The sequence below is a fragment of the Macrobrachium rosenbergii genome, chromosome 9 (assembly GCF_040412425.1).
Source record: "Macrobrachium rosenbergii isolate ZJJX-2024 chromosome 9, ASM4041242v1, whole genome shotgun sequence".
NCBI classification, from domain to species: Eukaryota; Metazoa; Arthropoda; class Malacostraca; order Decapoda; family Palaemonidae; genus Macrobrachium; species Macrobrachium rosenbergii.
In genome coordinates this window covers 43,593,239-43,614,124 of record NC_089749.1, presented here as the reverse complement: position 1 = coordinate 43,614,124, position 20,886 = coordinate 43,593,239, and the positions used below count along the sequence as shown (strand labels likewise).

Genomic DNA, 20,886 nt, shown 5'->3' with positions numbered 1-20,886 from the left:
GAAGGGCGCGACTCCTTCAGGAAGAGCTGACACGCACGCCCGGTGCCAAGGTATGGGTGCAAGGGCGTGCCACTTCTCACTCTGTTATTCTCAAGGATTTATACATTGTGTGGGGAATGGTATTCCGTACTTAATTGCCTCTTGTGGTGATAATTTAAGGAAAGATTAATAGAGGATGATAAGAGATAGAAGTTCCTGAGGAACGGAAGAAGATAGCGGAGGGTCTGACATCCCCTTCTGGATTAGAGGTGCCAAGACCTTCGAAAAATGAAATGGTGGCACAGGTGCCAGGGGAGCTCTGGAGCTCTTTGTAAACTACCTGGAAATTCCCACGCCTGTGGTAATTTCGCCTCGAACCTTTCTTAAGGGGACAGTCGTCCTCGGCCGGGGAAGCGGAGGGCCCGAGACCAGAGGGCGGCACGGAGTGCCACCTGGGCCTGCTGCTGCGACAGCTGACGCAGGAGTTTTCCGTGCTGGTTCTACCATGATCCGTCGCGGCTCTTGTAGTTCATCGGCCAAGTGAGATATGGCAGAATCCTGACTTGCAATTGCGTTGGCGACGGACTGAGGCAGAGAGGAGGCGGTCGGGGGCGGCGTGAGCGGCTCGCAGGTAACGATGACCAGCTCAGGCACGGGTTGCGAGGCTGCACCTGCAGGTGAGCTTCCGCGGTGGTCGAGAGGAACCGTCTCTCTTACCGAGGCTGGTAGCGGTGCCAGGCCGGGGGAAGAGAGGGGGTCCTGAGTTGGATCCTGTGAATGGAGATCGGAGTAGTGCTCTGGCGCTGGCACTAGGGCAGAGTCAGGCACTATCAGAGGTTTCTTGGGCTCGTCGGTCAGGACGGACAAAGCTTGGCACTGCTCGGGGCATGCAAGTGGCACCGGCAGGAATTTGGCATCTCCGGAAGGGAGATCTGATTGGGGCCCTGGCACTGGCACTGAGGCAGGGCCGGGCACTGGAATGGGATCGGGAACCGATCGAGGGGGCCACTGTACCTCGTACTCAGGTGGCACTGGTAGGGACAGCACGTCCTCCTGGTACCCAGGGGGCGCCAGTCTTGACTGAGGGAGAAGCGGGGGAGGATTACTCGCGCCTGCGAATGATTCGGGGAATGTGGACCCCTAGATTGTCGTGATTTCTGTGGGGACTGAAAGTCCTGTCCCAGGATAACGTCATAGCCTCCGGGGAGATGGCTTGCTACTGCAAGATTGCAAATTTTGGATTGGTGAGGTCTTGTGACTCGCAATTGGACCGTAGGGAGTATCATTTTAAACTGATTTATTCCCTCGATCGTGACAAGTTTTCGTCTATTGACGATAGCTCCATAGGGAACTCTGTCCCTTCGTATGAGGGAGATTTGCGCGCCTGAGTCCTCAAATGCAGTGACTCGGCACGCAGGGTGGCTACCTCGTGGAGGAGTCACGTATACGGGCCCCTCGTCAGGAGGGCCTAATGACTTGGGATCTGTGATGGCCAAGGCGACGGTGGGAGTATTTGATTTATTATTGCTTGGGCATTTCGCCCATGTGGGAGAGTGGCCATAAACCTTGCACGCCGTGCAAAAGGTCTGGCTGAAGTCTTTCCGCGCTGCCCCTGTGGAGGGCGCAGGCGAGTTATTTGTCGGTTTTCCGGGAGAGAGAGGAGCCGGTTTCTTGCTCCAGCACTGTTCAGAGGAATGCCCCATTTTCTTGCAATAATGGCAAGTTAGGGGCTTGCCCGAGTTCCCATTTTTGTGGGAATTTGATCCTCTGAGGAGGGACGGGGGATTTATCTTCTGCCCCATGGATCCTTCTTGAGGGTGGTGAGTTTCCCACATGTCTGCTATTCGGCAACACTCGGTGAGTGTTGCTGGGGCTTTTTCCACTATATGAGTGGCGAGGGCAGGAGGGGCGTAGCGCAGGAAATGCTTGAACTTAAACCGCTCGAGTACCTTGCCGGTGCTTATGGCTCCTTCGGAATCGAGCCATTTTGTTAATGCCCGCTCCGAATGGTACGCCCAATCGGACCAAGTCTGGCCTGCTTCTCTGGGCTGCTCTCTCCAACGTCTCCTCCACCGCTTGGGGGTAATCTCGTACGCCTTCGTAACTGCTTGGCGTACGGCTTCCCAGTTTCCCCTATCTTCTGCTGAAAGGGCGTGGTAGGCAACGAGGGCCTTTCCACCCAGGAATTTAGTGAGAACAAGGGAGAGTTCCGCGGGGGAGAGATCACAGCACTCCAGGACTCGTTCGGCCCTTTCAAGCCATACTTCGGGTTCGGACTCTGTCCATTTTGGCATGAACGAGTGAGCTTGGCTGAGGGCACTCATTCCCGCTGCAGGGGGCGGGAGGGTGGCGTGCTGTCGTTCTAGCACCTGGAGCTCATGGGCTCGTTGTCGCTCTCGATCTTCCCATTCTCGTTCCTCTCTTCTCTCTTGAGCAATTCTTTTTCTCTCTCTCTCCTCACGTTCTTTTTCTTTCTCCGCCTCTTGGGCAATTCTTTCTCTCTCTCTCTCTCTTCACGTTCTCTCTCTCTCTCTCCGCACGTTCTCTCTCTCTCCGCCTTGGCATCGTCCACTCGCTCTTGAACCCATTCTCTCAGATCTTGCCCTGATAGTCCCATGTCCTTCCCAGCGGACATGTAGAATTTGAAATCCTCGTTTTGTTGGGCTCTGGTATTAGCCATCTTGAAATAATGGTTATATGGTAGGTCTGAAAAGACTCAGGTTGTCTGAAAAGACTCAATTGCAGGAATCTGAAACACTCAATTGTTCAGACTGCAGGAGAATGGATCTGTCTGAATAAGACAGTTGATTAGTAAGTCTGAGGAGACTTTGTTAAAATTTAATATGTCTCGGAAAGACGGGGTTGTTCGTGGCGAACGAATTTTAATATGCGTCTCGGAAAACGTAGTTGGATTTTGTCACACTCGGACTTGGCCGGCTGTAGCATGAAGTTAAGGAGTTGTTCTAACGAACTAGAATGATCAGTCTCGTAAGGGCTTAGATGTGTGTGAAATACACTAATATAATGTCTTAAAAGGACTTAACTTTGGGTTCCTGCAGGAATGAGAAATTCTCGCCACGTGCGACGTAGAATTTTAGGAGTCTCTGAGGACTTGGAATTTGGAGAAATTCTCGCCACGTGCGACGTAGAATTTTAGGAGTCTCTGAGGACTTGGAATTTGTTAGGAGTCTCTTAGGACTCGGAATTTGGTTGAGAAATTCTCGCCTCGTGCGACGTAGAATTTTAGGACGAGTCTCTGAGGACTTGGAAATACAATTCGTCCCTTAGGACTTAGACATTACTAACGGGAAAAACCCAAAGAAAAATGTTTGCTGAGAAATGAATGGGAAAAAATGCTACACACCCGGGCATGGGCTGGGGTTGGGGGGCTGCAGGACGTCTGACCAACACCGGAGTTATTTTTAGATTCTGTGTGAATGGGCCCGTCTATTTATAGACCGTCTGGGGTTCCAGGGAATTTCCCAGTCGTCTGAGAGGATAACAGTAAAAATGACCTAGTAATTTTCCCTATAAGCAGAGTTTAAATTTCGCTTTCCTAACACCTAACTTGAATTTTAACTACACTGAGAGAATTTCAGCAATGCAAGCTGACTTCGTCTTGTCCCACGGGGGAATTTATTCGCGCCTAAATAACAGTTCGCTAATCTAAAATGTGAAGTAAAATTTATCACAGAGGAATTTCTTTCGCACTGTTCCTCGAAGCAAAGATATGGCAAAGATTTTAACACAGAGGAATTTCGCACTATTCCTCGAAGCAAAGGATGATTAGCACTGGTTATTTCCTAACTACCTATCCTGAAAGGCATGCATTAACGAATCTAATACGGCAGTTCTTTTCTCTCAGTGAATACATGCGTCCCTATTTCTAATTCCTAGGAACAGTCACGATTGTAAAAAGGTTTTGCTAAGATAAACACATTACTTACGTGGAATTTCCGGATCTGTGCTGGTTTTACACAAAAGGTTCGTAATTGTCTCGTACCCAGCTTAGCTTTGCTAATAGCTGATCTGGCAAGTTGCAAATGCACTAAAGCAACACTAGGGGAACTGCAACTGCAAAACGAGATCTATGGCCAGGTCGCCATTTTTACGTTTTTCCTGGCGATTTAGTTTGAAATATTCTCTGTGAGACAGGTAGCAACAATTTAAGGTAATTTAGCCTTGTGATTCTGACTTCGTGGGTCCAGGAAAATGTAAAAAGAGGAAAACAAAGGGGAATTTCATATGAGCTTAAGACTCTTGTTACTGAGGGAAATATTACGTAAAACATGTGGGCAAATTTAAAGGAGTGTATTTACATAAATGACATTAGTACGGGAAAGAGGAATGCAAGTAGATTATTGATCCTGAAGGGATTCCTACAGGATGAATGAAACTGGGGATTCCAGACACAGTCCAAGAAGCTTCCACGAAATAGGGTCCTCTGAAATGAGAGATATGCACATTATACGCCAGTAATGAAAATAGACAAAAGAATAATGAATTCGAAGCTGCACTGAGGGTGCCAAAGGGCTTCCACGATATATTAATGATAGCTTGGCACTGCCGACACTCGAAGAGCACGGACATTTGACAAGAGATTCGGTGATTACTGGCTCACAATTTAAGTAAATATTACGAGACAAAAGCGTGACTGAATGCAGGTCTTCCAGGGCACATTACCGTAAGACAGGTTCCAGCGCGTAGAAAAGGGTCCGTGGATGACTTGCGATTTCTGAGGGCGAGTTTCTTCACGTGTTAGGATGCGGGGGCTTCACGTAAAAGGTCAATGCATGGGAATTTCACGAAGGGTTGGGCAATGGCATGTGGGCATCCGGTAGGTCAACGGTGGAGCGAGCACGTGGCTTGCGGTCGAAGGGCACGAGGAGAAAGTATACTTTGAAAAGGGCCACGTGGTTAGCTAAGGGCACTGCCAAGGGCAGGTGGCTTGGTCCTTACTCCCGCCAGTCCAGCGCACGTGTGAGGCCGGACCTCAGTTTGGTTTCTGCTTTTATCTCCTCCTATGGGGCCGGGGGCACTTCCAGCATATGGGGTTGAATCATCTCCAGCTGATGCCCGCAGGGGGAGTTGTGCCTGTAAGAAAACGACCAGACAGAAATCACTTTTGCCTCGAAGAAAGATCTGCTTAAAGGGAGTGGCCTTAATCCTTTTAAACCCTTGTATTCTGACCGTGCGAAGTCTTGATAGACAGATGTGTCTATCGATCGAGCAGCTTGCAGTAAATGAAAACAACAGAACAAACAACAACAAAAAAATGGGGAGGCAATTTGCTAGCGAGTTCTTGCTAATCATAATATATATATATATATATATATATATATATATATATATATATATATATATATATATATATATATATATATATATATATACATATATATGTGTATATATAATATATATATATATACACATGTACATATCAGTGTTTATCTATATGTGTGTGTGTACATGTTTATGGTATGCTGACGGGATGATGGAATTGCTTTAGTCAGACTCTGAAATTTTGGGAGCTCTTTGGAAGACTCGATAGAAGAGCATTTTAAAAGTCATCATAACTTGAGCGTATTTCAAAGTGAAACCCAATTTATCTAAGTTTAATGACATTTATGATCCACTTAGCTTCCTTGTCCAATGAAAACAAGAACATTCAGTGTACCTGCTTAATATTTTTGACGGGATAGCAATCAAAGAACTTGGTGTCCTGCAAGAGAGTCTTGGCTCTATGTTTCTCAAGAGCGAGTCCAGTGAGAGGGGCAGCCTAACGACCCTTTCTAGCCCACGCCCGGAGAAGGCAAGAAAAAGGAACAGGAAGGAAAGTTACAAAAGTAAGAAGGAACAGAAACAGGAAGAGAGTTCCAAAGCTTTGCAGTGGAAGGTGATAAAACCAGAGCTGTGTATTCCTTGGATGATTGCAGGTTTTCAGAAACAGCAATGCTTAACATTTGTTGATGTTGTATCTTTGTTTATTTGTTTTTCACCCTGTTCTACTATACCTCTCTTTGTTCCGTTTACTCGTTGGATATGGTTCACTTCATAGAATTTTATTTTGTAAATAATAATAATAATAATAATAATAATAATAAAACATGACCTTGAGTTTTTGTCACATTTAATGAATAATAATGATAATAATTATGAGCAAAGCGCTTGCAATTATGGCTTACTAATCATATCTTTAATTCCATTTTCGACTGGGCTTTTAGAGTAAATTGCTCATTAAGACAACCCGGTCTGAGCCGTAATTATGTGTATGTGAGCAAAATTCCACCTGATTTTATTTTCCGATAACATTCTTTATCATAGTCATATTTTTACTCTGCGACGTATTTCAGACTTTCGTCATTCATATTAGTTTAGTTATCTCTAGAGAAAACTCTGCATGTATTTAAAAGACTTGATTTATTATTATTATTATTATTATTATTATTATTATTATTATTATTATTATTTGAAGGGAGCAGACCCTCTTTTAAACAGGTCTTATTAAAAAGGATGGCTGTATTATGCGAATTTATCTTATATAGTGTCTTTTCTATCTTCCTTATGATTCGCTCTTCGGACTCAGCGATGTTAGTCACCAACTGGCCGATATTCATGTTAGAAAAGGATAGTGTGTGGAATGCGGGAAGTCTTTTATTAAAATATCCAATCAGAAATCCTTCGTCGTCTGGATTCAGGTTCTATTTCAGGTAACTGGCGCTGACGAAGGTATCGTCGATGTAGCGCACGTACATCGTTGGTTGGTGTATGTCTTCGAATACCCTTTGCTCCACAGTGCACCAAAAAGGCCCCTTTCTCCAACCATCGTGGCCATATGTACACCCAGATCGACGGGGTGGCGATGGGTTCTCCCCTTGGAGTCCTCTTCGCCAATTTCTATATGGGCACTGTGGAGCAAAGGGTATTCGAAGACATACACCAACCAACGATGTACGTACGCTACATCGACGATACCGTCGTCAGCGCCAATTACCTGAAATAGAACCTGAATCCAGACGACGAAGGATTTCTGATTGGATATTATTTTTAATAAAAGACTTCCCTCATTCCACACACTATCCTTTTCTAACATGAATATCGGCCAGTTGCTGACTAACATCGCTGAGCCCGAAAAGCGAATCATAAGGAAGATAGACAAGACACTATATAAGATAAATTCGCATAATACAGCCATCCTTTTTAATAAGACATATTATTATTATTATATTATTATTATTATTATTATTATTATTATTATTATTATTATTATTATTATTATTATTATTATTATTATCGTAACCTCTGCCAAGGAATAGGATTTCTTGTTTTAGTTCAGTTTGTCAATCTGTCAGTTTGATAAGATAATGTGACAATAATTAGCAGATTTTTAAGACATTACTTCAAGATTCATCACGATTCATGGGGCGCATAAGGATGAAGGACCAGTCTCTTGCTTTAGCTGGTCCTCTGGTATAGTGGTTATGTCGTGGCATGCCACTCAGATGTCGCAGGTTCGCGTCTCCACCAGGGCGATGAAAAATAACTGGCTCTGTATCATGATCAGTTACTGCTGCAGGTTGGGGGGTTGGTTTGCGGTGGGAGGTTGAAATCAACATTCTTTGGAAGCTTGAATTTCAAGCCAATGGCCCCTGTGTGCTTGTCCTATGTGAATAGGTTTCATTTACTGAAATAATAATAATAATAATAATAATAATAATAATAATAATAATAATAATAATAATAGTAATAGTTTATTGTTACTGGCACTGATGTGTATTTAACGAAACGGAGCTTCCTGCTATTTGTGAAAGAAAGTGTGAGTGACGCATTCCACGTGGACAACCGTGTGAAGCACGCCCTAGTATTCATGAGAGAAAGCGCAAGTGGCACAGAGCATCTAGTCAACTAAGTTAATTGCACTGGAAGAGGTTTGCAATGTCTTGCTGCCTTTCCGCTAGTTGTTAATAAAATTTGTTTTATGGCTGGAAAAGTTTACACACACGTATGGGACGTTCTGAAAGCCATTGAATAAGATGGCAGCCCGTGATAAAAACGAAAGAGAGAATCACGATGAAAGAAGTTGAATACGATATGAATAAAGCTTAGGACACGGAGAAAGAGAAGGCAAATTAAATAAATTGATAAAATACGTAAGTTGCCAAAAAGACCAATAATGGTATTATCATTGAAATTGTAGTTTTTGAAAATGACAAGTGAGGGAAAGGATAAAGTTGAAATGAAAATGACTCAACTTAATGAAGGGCAATAATGATTTAGGGGGAAATGATGACGAAGATAAATAGAAATAATAAATGCTAATTGCCATAATTATCCCATTTTAAGAAAATGGAATATCTGTTCCTTTATCTTCATGGATAAAGAATCTTCTCGGTCAGGAACGAAAATCCGTGGCAACATTCGTTAGTTTTTATAAATTAGATTTTGAATGTATCACTTCAGTGCTTAGAAATATGGCGTCGAAGGACTCGTTTTCTGTAAAAGTGTAGGATGCGGGCAATGGGGAAGTTCGGGGCCTGGAAGGATTCTTTCACGAGTTGATTAACGCAATGCCGCTCGCACCATCCTTCAAGAACTCGCGTGATTCTCAACATTGGTTTTTAGGATGAAATTGCTGACCACAGCGGTGGTCGCGGAAAGACCAGCGGTGTGGCTAACTTGTTATTAATGTCATCAGACCTTCCCCACCCCTCTACACGTCACTCATTCGTCCTTCGTTCACGAGTGGGTAATACGCAAAAGTTAGCCTCATAACCCACCTGGTCTGATTCATCGGAACTGGATTCTTTGTTTGCTCATGAAAACCACAAGACTTAACCTTGTGTAAGTTTTAATATCGTCTTCACTGGGTCCAAAATAATAATTATTAAACCCTTCTGTTTACTTGTGATTTATCTACTTTGTTCAATCAGATTGATGTAACTTCATGCTTCCCAGTAGATGAAAAATGTAGAATGATTTTGATAGCGAGGTTGTCCACTCCTGTTCACAGAGTGTTATCGGATGAAAAATATTAGAAAAATATAGTCAGTCACTCATAAGCTTAAAAAACGCGTTACATCAACCGTTTATAACCATTGCAGTTAGAATACCATACATAGAAAATACAGTGACATTCAAGTGGAAAATAATATAAATTCAGCGGGGAAAAAAGAGACTTAAAACATTATTCGTCCTGTTGCAAAATCTTCAAAAAATTAAAAAGGTATTGGATCTGCCGAGATAAAATTGAAGGGGAAAAACGAGAAGGCCACACATCAAAGACTCCCCTCAGCCTTTGAGGAACAAAATGAGGAAAGAAAGTAAAGAATAAAAATAGACGAGAAAAATCCTACAAAAAATTGTTTATTAATCCTCTCGCTTCGACGTCCTAATTATGCTCTGATAAACAGTGCAGCGGGAGCTGGCTGGAGCTCTCGAAAATGGAGCTTTTGGGAAAGAGGCCCAGGCTCCATCCCGTACCCTACCGGGATTCAAGAAAATGCCCCCTGGCTCTCATTCTCTTGTCAGTACAGGTAACAAATTTGATGGATTAAAAGGCAGGCGATTAAAAGCTGTTGATGGTTTTCAGAGGAAATGCGTCAAAGCGGTACTTACACACTTACATGAATATTTATCACTGGTACGCGCGTGACTTTTCATGTTCACAAATAGGAAGCCACAAATATTTTTTTTTTAATATCGAATTCACTATATCATGGGAATAACTGACACCCATAGAGAATTATGCTATAACTGACAACTGCATCTGCCCCGGCCAGGATCGTGGTCGGAGCAGATGCACTTATCAGTTATAATTCCTTATGGGTGTAAGTTATTCCTAAGGTATACTGAACTTGATATTAATCGATATTTGATAGCTTTGAGGAATGTCGTTATGGACATAGTTTAGGGGATAGTGAGGATTTGCCATATTTTTGGGTATTCAGATCATTTCCTTCTTCTCGGTATATCCTGGGATGTTTGAACAAAACCAGTATTTAAATCCAAAAATGTTTATTATAATTTCGAAAGGAACAGTAACCCTTGTTTACATTTTCTTTTTACAGAATAACAATTTACGAAACGTTAGGCTAGCCAGAACAACGATAGCTCAGGGAAAAATAGGCTAAAGTGTCAGTATCTCTTTCCAGTATCTTGGTGAGAAATGGAAAACTTGGAAGTATAATGAAAAAAGAACTGAGATTCAGGTGGCCTTTTAATTCATTGTCTCATCCGTGGCTTGTGCCATTGCTGCTGTACCCTCACCATCTATATGTCGTGGGCCGAATTCATTTGGGTGATGCATCAACTTAGTAAGAATGTATGCACATTATAAATAATAATAAAAATAATAATAATAATAATAATAATAATAATATTAAAAGGATGGCTGTATTATGCGAATTTATCTTATATAGTGTCTTTTCTATCTTCCTTATGATTCGCTTTTCAGGCTCAGCGATGTTAGTCAGTAACTGGCCGATATTCATGTTGGAAAAGGATATTGCGCGGAATATGGGAAGTCTTTTATTAAAATATCCAATCAGAAATCGTTCGTCTGGGTTCAGGTTCTATTCTAGGTACCGTCGACATGTTTCGACCAGGTCGTTGGTCATCCTCGAGACGTGGTTGCAGAAGGTCTAAAGAAACGAGGTGCTCGGGTTGGTATTTGTAGGGGGTCTTGATCGGTGCTGAATTATGATTGGCTGCCCGGGCATGTACCCTCGGGCGGAGCCTACTCCCTATAAATACCAACCCGAGCACCTCGTTTCTTCAGACCTTCTGCAACCATGTCCAGAGGATGACCAACGAGTTGGTCGAAACATGTCGACAGGTACCTAGAATAGAACCTGAACCCAGACGAACGATTCCTGATTGGATATTTTAATAAAAGACTTCCCATATTCCGCACACTATCCTTTTCCAACATGAATATCGGCCAGTTACTGACTAACATCGCTGAGCCTGAAAAGCGAATCATAAGGAAGATAGAAAAGACACTATATAAGATAAATTCGCATAATACAGCCATCCTTTTTAATAAGACCTCTTTAAAAGAGGGTCTACTCCCTTCAAATAATAATAATAATAATAATAATAATAATAATAACAATAACAGTGCAACGGTTTAAAGCAAGAACAGCAAACAGTTTCTGACTATTGCTGCATGGCGCATGCGCGGAGGTTGGTAGCCCTGCTCCTTCCTGGATAACATTTTGATCTGTGCGTCACCCTGTACAATCTGTTAAGAGTGCATCAGTGTGATGTTTTCTTTATGAATTTTGTAGTTGTGGGAGTTAGGAACTAAGTACACAGATGTGAAAAGACGAGGGTCCAAGCGTTAGAATTTCGGTGTTTTGCTCAGGATAGTGTGTGTGTTTTTTTTCCATGGATGCAAGTAAGCAAGGATTACAGAGAAGGAGATGACGGCACGATATTCCAGGTTGGTCTTTTGGTGATAAATTGGACTTTTGGCAATCGCTGAGAGCCTTTTTTTAATATGGATACCGAAGGCATATGTTTTTTTTTGCTTGGCCAAAGAATATTTTTTTGATGCAGCCAAAGTAGCGATATATATATATATATATATATATATATATATATATATATATATATATATATATATATATATATATATATATATATATATATATTGATCATCTGAATAAGCCGTTTATTTTTATTATATATATGTGTGTATATATATATATATATATATATATATATATATATATATATATATATATATATATGCATATATATATATATATATATATATATATATATATATATATACATACATACACGTTGATCATCAGAATAAGCCGTTTATTTTTAGGTCACGGAATGCCCTCTTTTACTTTAGACTGAAATACTCAAGGTCTTTAGACTTTGGACATTCTAGTACACCTGGACTCCACCCGAATAGGTCTGTCCCACGCGGGCCCGGGGCAAGGAGACCAAAGTTTCCCTTCGACGGGAAGTTAAGAATTCGATTACATCTCGTGATGGACGTCAAACCGAGTTACACTTCCTGAAGTAATATCCCGCGGGGGATGGAGAGGACGACGTTGAAAAGAGAAATAAACTATTGGACGAGTCCCAAGGGATTGTCGGGAAGTTTGAAGGTCCTTGCACATTTTTTTTTATTTTTATTCATTTATTTAGATTAATACGGTTATATCACGTACTGCACAGGCAGATTTAAGGCTTGTCTAATATTCGCCATTTAAACTGCTTCGTTGCGTCATGCCAGCAGGTGGATGAGTGTTGCAAAGGAATACCAGACGTTGTCGGCACATAGCCCTTGATCATCTGTAGAGCAGGGCGTGGGACTAGCAACCTCATCCCAAAACCCCAGCTAATAAGGCGTGAGCGCAACACAACATGGAGCACCGTATTTATAAATGAACATGTAAAGGAAAAAAGAACAAGCACATATAGAGAGGTAGCGGCCTTATTTCCTTCCTGTCTGACTTGCCTTTGGCAAATTGTTTTCCGGATCGCTTCATGGAATACGGTTGCATGTCGTTCAATTCACGCCCGCAAGACGAAGCAGGAATAAGAAATAAGAACAGGCCTGCGCCTGCGGCAGTCAAATGGAGAAGAATAGACCATTATGCTGTTACAGCCAATTCAAAGGTATGTGCGCGAAAAACGGTCCATTTCTCCTGTTTGAGAACATATTGCTCTTTGGCGTTTGAAAATATGCCGCTTGGTATCGTTTTAGAGTGTGCCTGGAAGAGTTTGCGATATGAATGTTAAAGATCTTGTTTTTGTTCTTGTACTTGGATCTCAGGATATTGGCCATATCGTAAGAGAGAGAGAGAGAGAGAGAGAGAGAGAGAGAGAGAGAGAGAGAGAGAGAGAGAGAGAGAGAGAGGCAAGCTCATGCAAGGAGTGTATTTTGCAGCGTCACGTCATGTACCTAGCGTGATCTTTGTTTTACATTATCTCATTAACTCTACAAGGAATTACTGGCAGTTTTGACCGGTAATTGTTGCTATCAGAAAGTTATGAAAGCGCAAATTACAGTAATTTTCGTAAGCTAACTGACAGTATTGGAAGATAGCCAAATACTGTGTATTTAGTTAGATGTTCTTGATGTATCAAAAATGTGTTCCTCAAAGAAATCATAGGGGAGATTGCTTTGGAAATTTAAAATGCTATTTAACATCTGCTTTTTAACTTCCTGTAATTTGTGAAAGAGAGACTAAGGCATTTTTAAGCATGATGATTGTTAAGGTACAGACGCTGACGCGTTTCTCATTCTTTTTTTGCACACGCACACAAAAACACACAAACAAACACGCACACAGGATCAACGTACTGGTGTAGAATCATCTTTGTAGTTGTTTTATGTTAATGTTTCTTAGTTTTCTGCACGTGGGCTTTTCCTTGTTTCAACAGTACTACTTTTTCTCTTGTTTGTTCTCTGCTTCTCGGCATAATCCTTTGTTGTTGATGAGCCTTCTGCATCTGTTTTCATCTCTAACGCTGCTTGTTTCAGCAGTGAGAGCAGGAAAAATGAGGCTGTGACACATTTTTTCCATTGGAGAGAGCGTTTTATAGATATGTATATACATACACGCATACAGACATACATATATATAAATGTGTGTGTAATAAATATATATATATATATATATATATATATATATATATATATATATATATATATATGTGTGTGTGTGTGTGTGTGTGTGTGTGTTTGTGTGTGTATATATACACATACATACATACATACATATATATATATATATATATATATATATATATATATATATATATATATATATATATATATATATATATATATATATATATATATATATATATAAATAGATAGATAGTTGCCCAGAAATACACTCGATGAGAATTAATGTGATTTGCATCATTATTAACACTGCAGTATCACCGGGAACCCCTTTCAGCTTTGTAATTGTTATGGGGAACCAAAGGATTCCGGTAGGGGAAGGAATCCTTTTCGTTGGCGGACAACTGAAGAAGGGAGAGAAGTGAAAGAGACAAGTAAAAGGCCCGGATCCGGATATCTGATAGAGAATTGGCATGTGCCCCCTGCATCTTTATGATGAATATGGTCAGTTTTTTTGTTGAGTATTTTTCTGTGGTTGCAAGGCGTTTGTAAGATGTTGAGGAAAGTTGTTGATGATCTTCCATAACAATGGTAAAAAATTAAAAACTTCGTAAGGACAGTGGCAAACTACAAAGGAAGGATCCCTCGTACTGAAAAAGTTAAGTGTACCTTAGTTTTACCAGACCACTGAGGTGATTAACAGCTCTCCTAGGGCTGGCCCGAAGGATTAGACTTATTTTACGTGGCTAAGAACCAATTGGTTACTTAGCAATGGGACCTACAGCTTATTGTGGAATCCGAACCACATTATAGCGAGAAATGAATTTCTATCACCAGAAATAAATTCCTCTAACTCTTCGTCAGCCAGGCCGGGGGAATTGAACTCTGGCCCATCGAGTGACAGTCTTAAGCTCAACCGACTCAGCCAACGAAGGGCTAAAACATCAGAGTATATAGGAAGAGTTTTTGCAACGTTGATACACGCATAAATAATTTAAATTTTGGGAGGACAGTGTCAAAATATAAAAGAATTAAAATATTTCGGAAAGTGTACTGATTTTAGCAAGGGTTGGGGCTGTAGCTGCCAAGGCTTTAGAGGTTCGTATCTATTACTTCCAAATCTTGAATTTTCTTTTCGATTCAGTCCATAACTTTCGAAGGGATGTATGTGCATCGATATGTAAATGCCTTATAGTTAAATAAGGTACGGCTCAAGTGGCACATTCATCAGTATTTTTTTAGCCTGATTATTCGCTGTGCTTGTTAAATATAGTTCAGGATGTGAGTTCAAATTCCGCGTTTGTCAAGAAACCTTTGGTAGTAAATAAAAAACAAGTCGTGGCTTGATCATAAGTAAAGATAAATCTCTGTCAAGCTAAAAAATGAAAGCTGTTTTGAGATTTCCAACTAGATCTGAAGAACTCTGAAACCATCATCATCAGACTAGCAAAACTTGCTTAAGTCGAAGCACGATAAGCGTAAAGGAAAGCTGCCTTGAATACAATTAAAGTGCCGTACAGGTAACCGTATACAGGTAGAAGGGCCAATTAAGGTGGCTCTTAGAACCCCCTTGTATTTGTATCGCACCACTCTCGCCTTATATTTGATCCGAGACGTTTTAATTAGAACTGGAAAGGGTCTCCAAGGCACTGGATTCCCTCAGGACCCCATTCGTTTGTTTGCCTTCTTTATTTTTGAGAGGACATTCGTGTTTGTTCTTTGAGATACTTCTATTATGGAAAGAGTCTTTCAAGCACTGGAATCTCTCTGGATCCCATTCCTTTGTCTGCTGTTGGTCTTGTTTGCATTGTGCTAATTAAATTTTGTTTATGAGGCGCTGGCTTTATGCTAATAACTATATTAATACTGGAACGAACCATATTCATTTCAGCGCAAGATTATCGTTTTGTGCGTATTTCCCTCTCCGAAAGTATGCTTTTTTTTATCGATACCGTAGCGAGGTAATTCTAGAGCGTATGGAAGTCTTGCCACACAATGCCATGAAATTACCAATTGTGGGCAATTTTGCGTGAAATTTCAAGGAAATAGCGACTATAAAACTTGGACGAATGTCTCACGTTTTAGTGGTGATCCAGATAGTCCTTTATGAAGTTTCGTGGAATGTCGTCTGAAATTTTAGCGGTAACAATAATACAGTTTTACACGGAATTTCAAGTGAATGAAGACGTGACAGCCCAAGGTACACCTTGTGCCCAGAGTAAAGCCTGTGGCAGAGTGGGTTTGCTAGTTCATATGCTTCTTCACATCCACCTATTCCTATGCTAGGGGTCGGTTGCCTTGATGCTTCTGCTCCAACTATTGTTATCGAAAGCAGCTTCCTCCGCTAAACCCTGCCTCTCCAAATCCTCCTTCACTTTATCACTCCATCTAATCCGACTTTGTGCCCAGCGGTATTATTTAGCCTAGGCCATTTCATATTCCTCAGACAAGAGTTATACGTCTCTCTCAGTCACACACAACATCAAAGTATATAATATTAACTTTTTTCAATAACGTTTCTCACTGTGACACAGCCGCATCTACGACAATGCACAATTTTATACAGCTCAAAATCATTGTGCGCTTGAGTAAATGGAAATCTTCTGTAACTATAACAGAAAGGGCTTCCGTCATGCATATGCCCTGGAACCCAACACGAACATATCTCTGGGTTTAAGGCAATGGTGCGCAATACTCTACGTTATTATGTAATCAGGCTACACATGCATCACCGATATGGAATTGAAATTGTATGAAAGCGGCATGCGTCGTAATGTTCTGCGTTGTTCCGCGTTGCTTTTATATTTTAAATCATTATATAAAGTTTCTGACCTTGAAATACAGAATAGCACGAGTAGATGTCATCCAGCTTAGAAGTAGCTGTTTGATATTCGTGGGCATTTAACTCAAGACCTTGGGCCAGACAATACCTTGGGTGTTGACTTTATCTTTACTGTTGCACAGGCAGTGAAAGTAGGGTAAGTATATCCTGTCGCAATGGTAATATGAATCCCGCTACACAAGAAGTTTCGAGGAAATATCGACCCTGAACTAGGATGGAACTTGTTATACACGAACTTCCCAGAATATGGACGACAAAGGAAAAGTTTGACACGAAATCTCGAAAGATTTCGGTCATTTCAAGAAACGACGTTGCTTTGCGCCGCTGAACGCTACCCTGATTCATGTCCGAGTGAAATTTTTTTTATAAATACCGTTATGGTATAATTATGTTTATAATTATTTTTAGTTCGTGCTATATATAATCAATGTAACCGACACGACAGTATTTACCCATATAATACTTTAGGTGTATCATTTGCTTTGACGTGACTCTTCTGGGCTCTGTTTTTCTCTTTTCTTTGAATAATAATTATAATAATAATGATTATAATAATTATCATTACCATTATCTTTTTTGTTATTAATAATAATAATAATAATAATAATAATAATAATAATAATAATAATAATAGGAGTGTTAGTGGAAAAGTGATAATGTATAGTTCCTTATATTATTTGCGGGAGATCCTCTTTGTTGGAGGCAGAAAGAAGAAAGACCTGTTTCGTGTCGCTTCCATCTGATAACGACATTTCCTCTCTCTTTCTCCCTTCCAGTGCGACAGTGGCATAGGCGTGGACGCCTTCTTCCACGCCATTTATACGCTGAGTGCCAGAATAGTGATCTTGCTTGGGGCAGCGTGCCCTGAAGTCACCGAAAGCTTGGCCGCCGTTGTTCCCTACTGGAACATCGTCCAGGTAAGTCGAAGGAACGTCTTCCATTTGGATTTGTCTGTTGAGGGTTCAGCACACCTGGCAGTAGTTCTTGAGTTTAACTATTACCAAGACGTGGGGTCTAGGAAAGCAAAGACTTGGTCGAAATGGTGAAAGATATAGCAGTGTAGGTGATAGTCAGATCGTGAGGTGCTGTGCAGCATTATTCCTCTTCTTATATTTTTAATTGTTTTTTTAAAGATATTTTTATGTATTTACTCAGTTCTTGGCTGTTTTGTTTGTTTTTGGGTACTGCTCTGTGGGAGTGCTGTTGAACTTATTGAAACTTTGCATAAATATGAATTCATTTTAGTTGATGATAAAATCCAAAATTTTCCTAAATATGTTGAGAGCATTATCCAGTATTCTCGAGCGCACATCTAATTTGAAAATATTTAGACAAACAAGTGTGGATGCGTCTCTCAATGTGTAAATGCCTATAGAAATAAGTAACAGTGGCTGGATGGATTTCCTAAAAAAACGAAGATTTCTCTTGTTTACCAGTGTTAGAGCATTCTTTGTATCCTATTTTTTTTTATTATTATTTTATGCCGTTTTATTTGTACAAGCTTAGTCGATTCTGGCACTGAATGACTTAAAGTAGTTGTTAGGGAGAATGCAATTGTAAACAGCAGTGCATTTGACGATTGACAGTCAGTCTGAGCTAAGCAGCAAGGTCATTCTGATGATCAGAGGTAGGACGTAGGCTTTGTTATGTTTTTCTTTAATGAAGGATTCTTCTACATATCTAACGTATACATGCAGTATTTATGAAATTTTAAATCGTTACGGCATTGTAGTGATGTCACTGGCATAGAAATATCCGGTTTGCAATATATAATATTGAAGAAATAGATTTAACTTTTCAATCAACCTTCGTAGAGCAAAATACCCTTAAATGGGGAAGAGAAGGAATTTAAGGTTTTCCTAGGTAAATTTTTGATAATGGACCCGTGCAGAGATTTAATGGTATGGTATCTTGTGAAGTCGGTTGATTAATAAATAAATATAGCATTTTTGGGTGACAAGTTTCTTCCAACACACTTTGAGTATTGCACATGCGTGGCCGTCAACAGGATCTTGCTTGTTACAAACTTTATGGACGAACTGGAAACTCGGAATTTCAACTTTTCCTTATTGAATTTTTTTACGACAACTTTCATGGCTGGAATAGGATGTGCTTTTCATCTCTGCTAAAAGTGCCTTTTATTTGCAAAGATTGACAATTTTGAAGGAAGTCGCGTCATAAATTGTCTCTTGATAACATTACCGCATTAGATATTTATACTTTTAGGTTATATACTTAACTATCTGTTTATCTATCTATCTTCTCAACTTAATCCTTGGTCGGAGTCGCCAATTCTAGTGAGCCCCTTTCAGCCGTTTCTGTCTCGACTGGCTCATTTCTTAATAGTTTTTGGAAGATTATTCTGGCCTGGGACCGGTATTGGGTCGGGCTGCCTTTCCTCCCAGTGGCGAGCTTGCATATACACAGTATATATATAATATTATATATATGTTTATAAAATGTATGTGTGTATATGTATGTATTTGTATAATATATATATATATATATATATATATATATATATATATATATATATATATATATATGTATTGTACATATTTTTGTGTATGAATAAAGATATACACGTGTATATATACGTTTATGAACACAAATATATACAAATGGTTCAGAGGATAAGGTTTGCACATGTACTTTGCAGGCATAGGCAGGAAATGTTTGTTGTCTATAGGAATAATTAGTGACGCAAGAGTTGGGTTGTGGCTTTACAGATTCCTCTGAATACAAAAAAAGTGTTGAAGTGTCAATATTTAGTTATTATGAATGGACTGAGTAATGGCGAATAACGTAAAGTTATGGGAATATAGTAAAAACTTGTCATTATTGCATTTATGAATCAGAATGCCCTGAGAGGCGGTATGTATGATTCATAAGTATTTGACCGAGACGGTAACTTAGATTTGTTGGGTCGATAAGATGCAGTTGTATTAGAATTAAAAGGCTGAGGATACAGAAACTGTTTAGAATTAAAGGGCCCTATGTCAAGGATATGCGAGAGTGGTTAGCAGTTGGGAGAGGGGAGCGGTACATTACCTGTGATTGAGATCGACCTGAAGCTCCTCTGTAAGGGTAAGAAGCAGCTATGAGCTTATGAAAGTGTTTTCTTCATGGGGTTCATCTAGACAGAATCGTACAAGCCACGATAGTTCCGCTTATCTTTGCAGATGCCTTCTCTAGGGTGAAACTGGTGTTGCGTATTGCTACAAATATTTGATTAATCATTGTTCAGTTGATTTATGGAGACTGCACACGTGTCAGTGCAGGAATTACTCTTATAGGGAGGAAATAGGAAGATTTGTAGGAAAAAACGCTAAAGGGGTCGAATGTTCGGGGTTAATTTTATTATGTCGTGCAAGCTTGTGTGTGTGTGTGTGTGTGTGACAGGGGGACGGAGACAGTCAGACGGAAGTAAAGTATGAGAAAGAGAGAGAGAGAGAGAGAGAGAGAGGAGAGGAGGAAGGAAGGGGGCCGGGGCGGGGGACAATCCCACTGCCTTTCTATTTCCCAGGAAATTGCATGCTTTTGGGACGCCGAGGAAATGCTCGCAACTTGCTTACGGGATATCGCTTCCCAATCAATCGATGCTTGAGAAATTTCGTTCCGAGCGAGGTTTTTCCTTCTTCCATTTCTGTTTCCATTCAGGGCTTTTATTTTCGGGGACCTTTTTCAAATCGCGCATTCCATTCGAAGGGCTAAATGAAAACATGACGTGATTTTCGGGTCACCCGAACGTTGCTCGTTGATTGGACCAAGAATAGATCCGTCACCTGCTCTTATGAAGTGGTTGTCAGAATAGTGTTGGGTTGCGGGGGGCGTCGGGGGGAGGCGTGGATGGTGGTGTACGGATGGAGAAGTGCGTGAATAGAAGAATGAAGAATGTGGCAACATTTTAGCTCGTGGAAAATAGATGAATGTGGCAGTGACTGTTCTCTTGTTTTACCATGTAGCTGTGGGGAAAACGATTTATTGGGTGTGCACACGAACATTTTGCATATATATGCATATATATAAATTATATATATATATATATATATATATATATATATATATATATATATATATATATATATATATATATATATACTATATGTATATATTCATATATATATATATATATATATATATATATATATATATATATATATATATATATATATATATATATATATATATATATACACACATTATATATATATGTATGTATATATTAAGGAAACCTGAATTCGACAGGCATATGTACGGCAGAATCGGTATTAGTGTAAACCTCTCTTAAGAGCAGGACGCTAGCCTAGCTTCACTGAGAAGCCGTTGCTGCCAATCGTTCGTTGGTTTCAGTCCACTTGGTGATGGATCGCTTATCACTTAAAATTCCCCTTCGGTGTTTATTCCGAGGTTGAGTGAATTTCGTATTACGACATTTGTAGCCTAATGTTTCCGTTTGTGTGTGTGG

At 40.3% G+C, this 20,886-nt stretch overlaps 1 protein-coding gene across 1 annotated transcript in view; it reads left to right on the top strand.

Moving 5' to 3' along the window:
• Positions 1–20,886, top strand: part of GABA-B-R3 (gamma-aminobutyric acid type B receptor subunit 3) — a 336,872-nt gene that overhangs the window by 19,595 nt on the left and 296,391 nt on the right. The window contains 1 exon segment of the mRNA XM_067108995.1: positions 17,195–17,335. Coding sequence (XP_066965096.1) covers positions 17,195–17,335 — 141 coding nt within the window.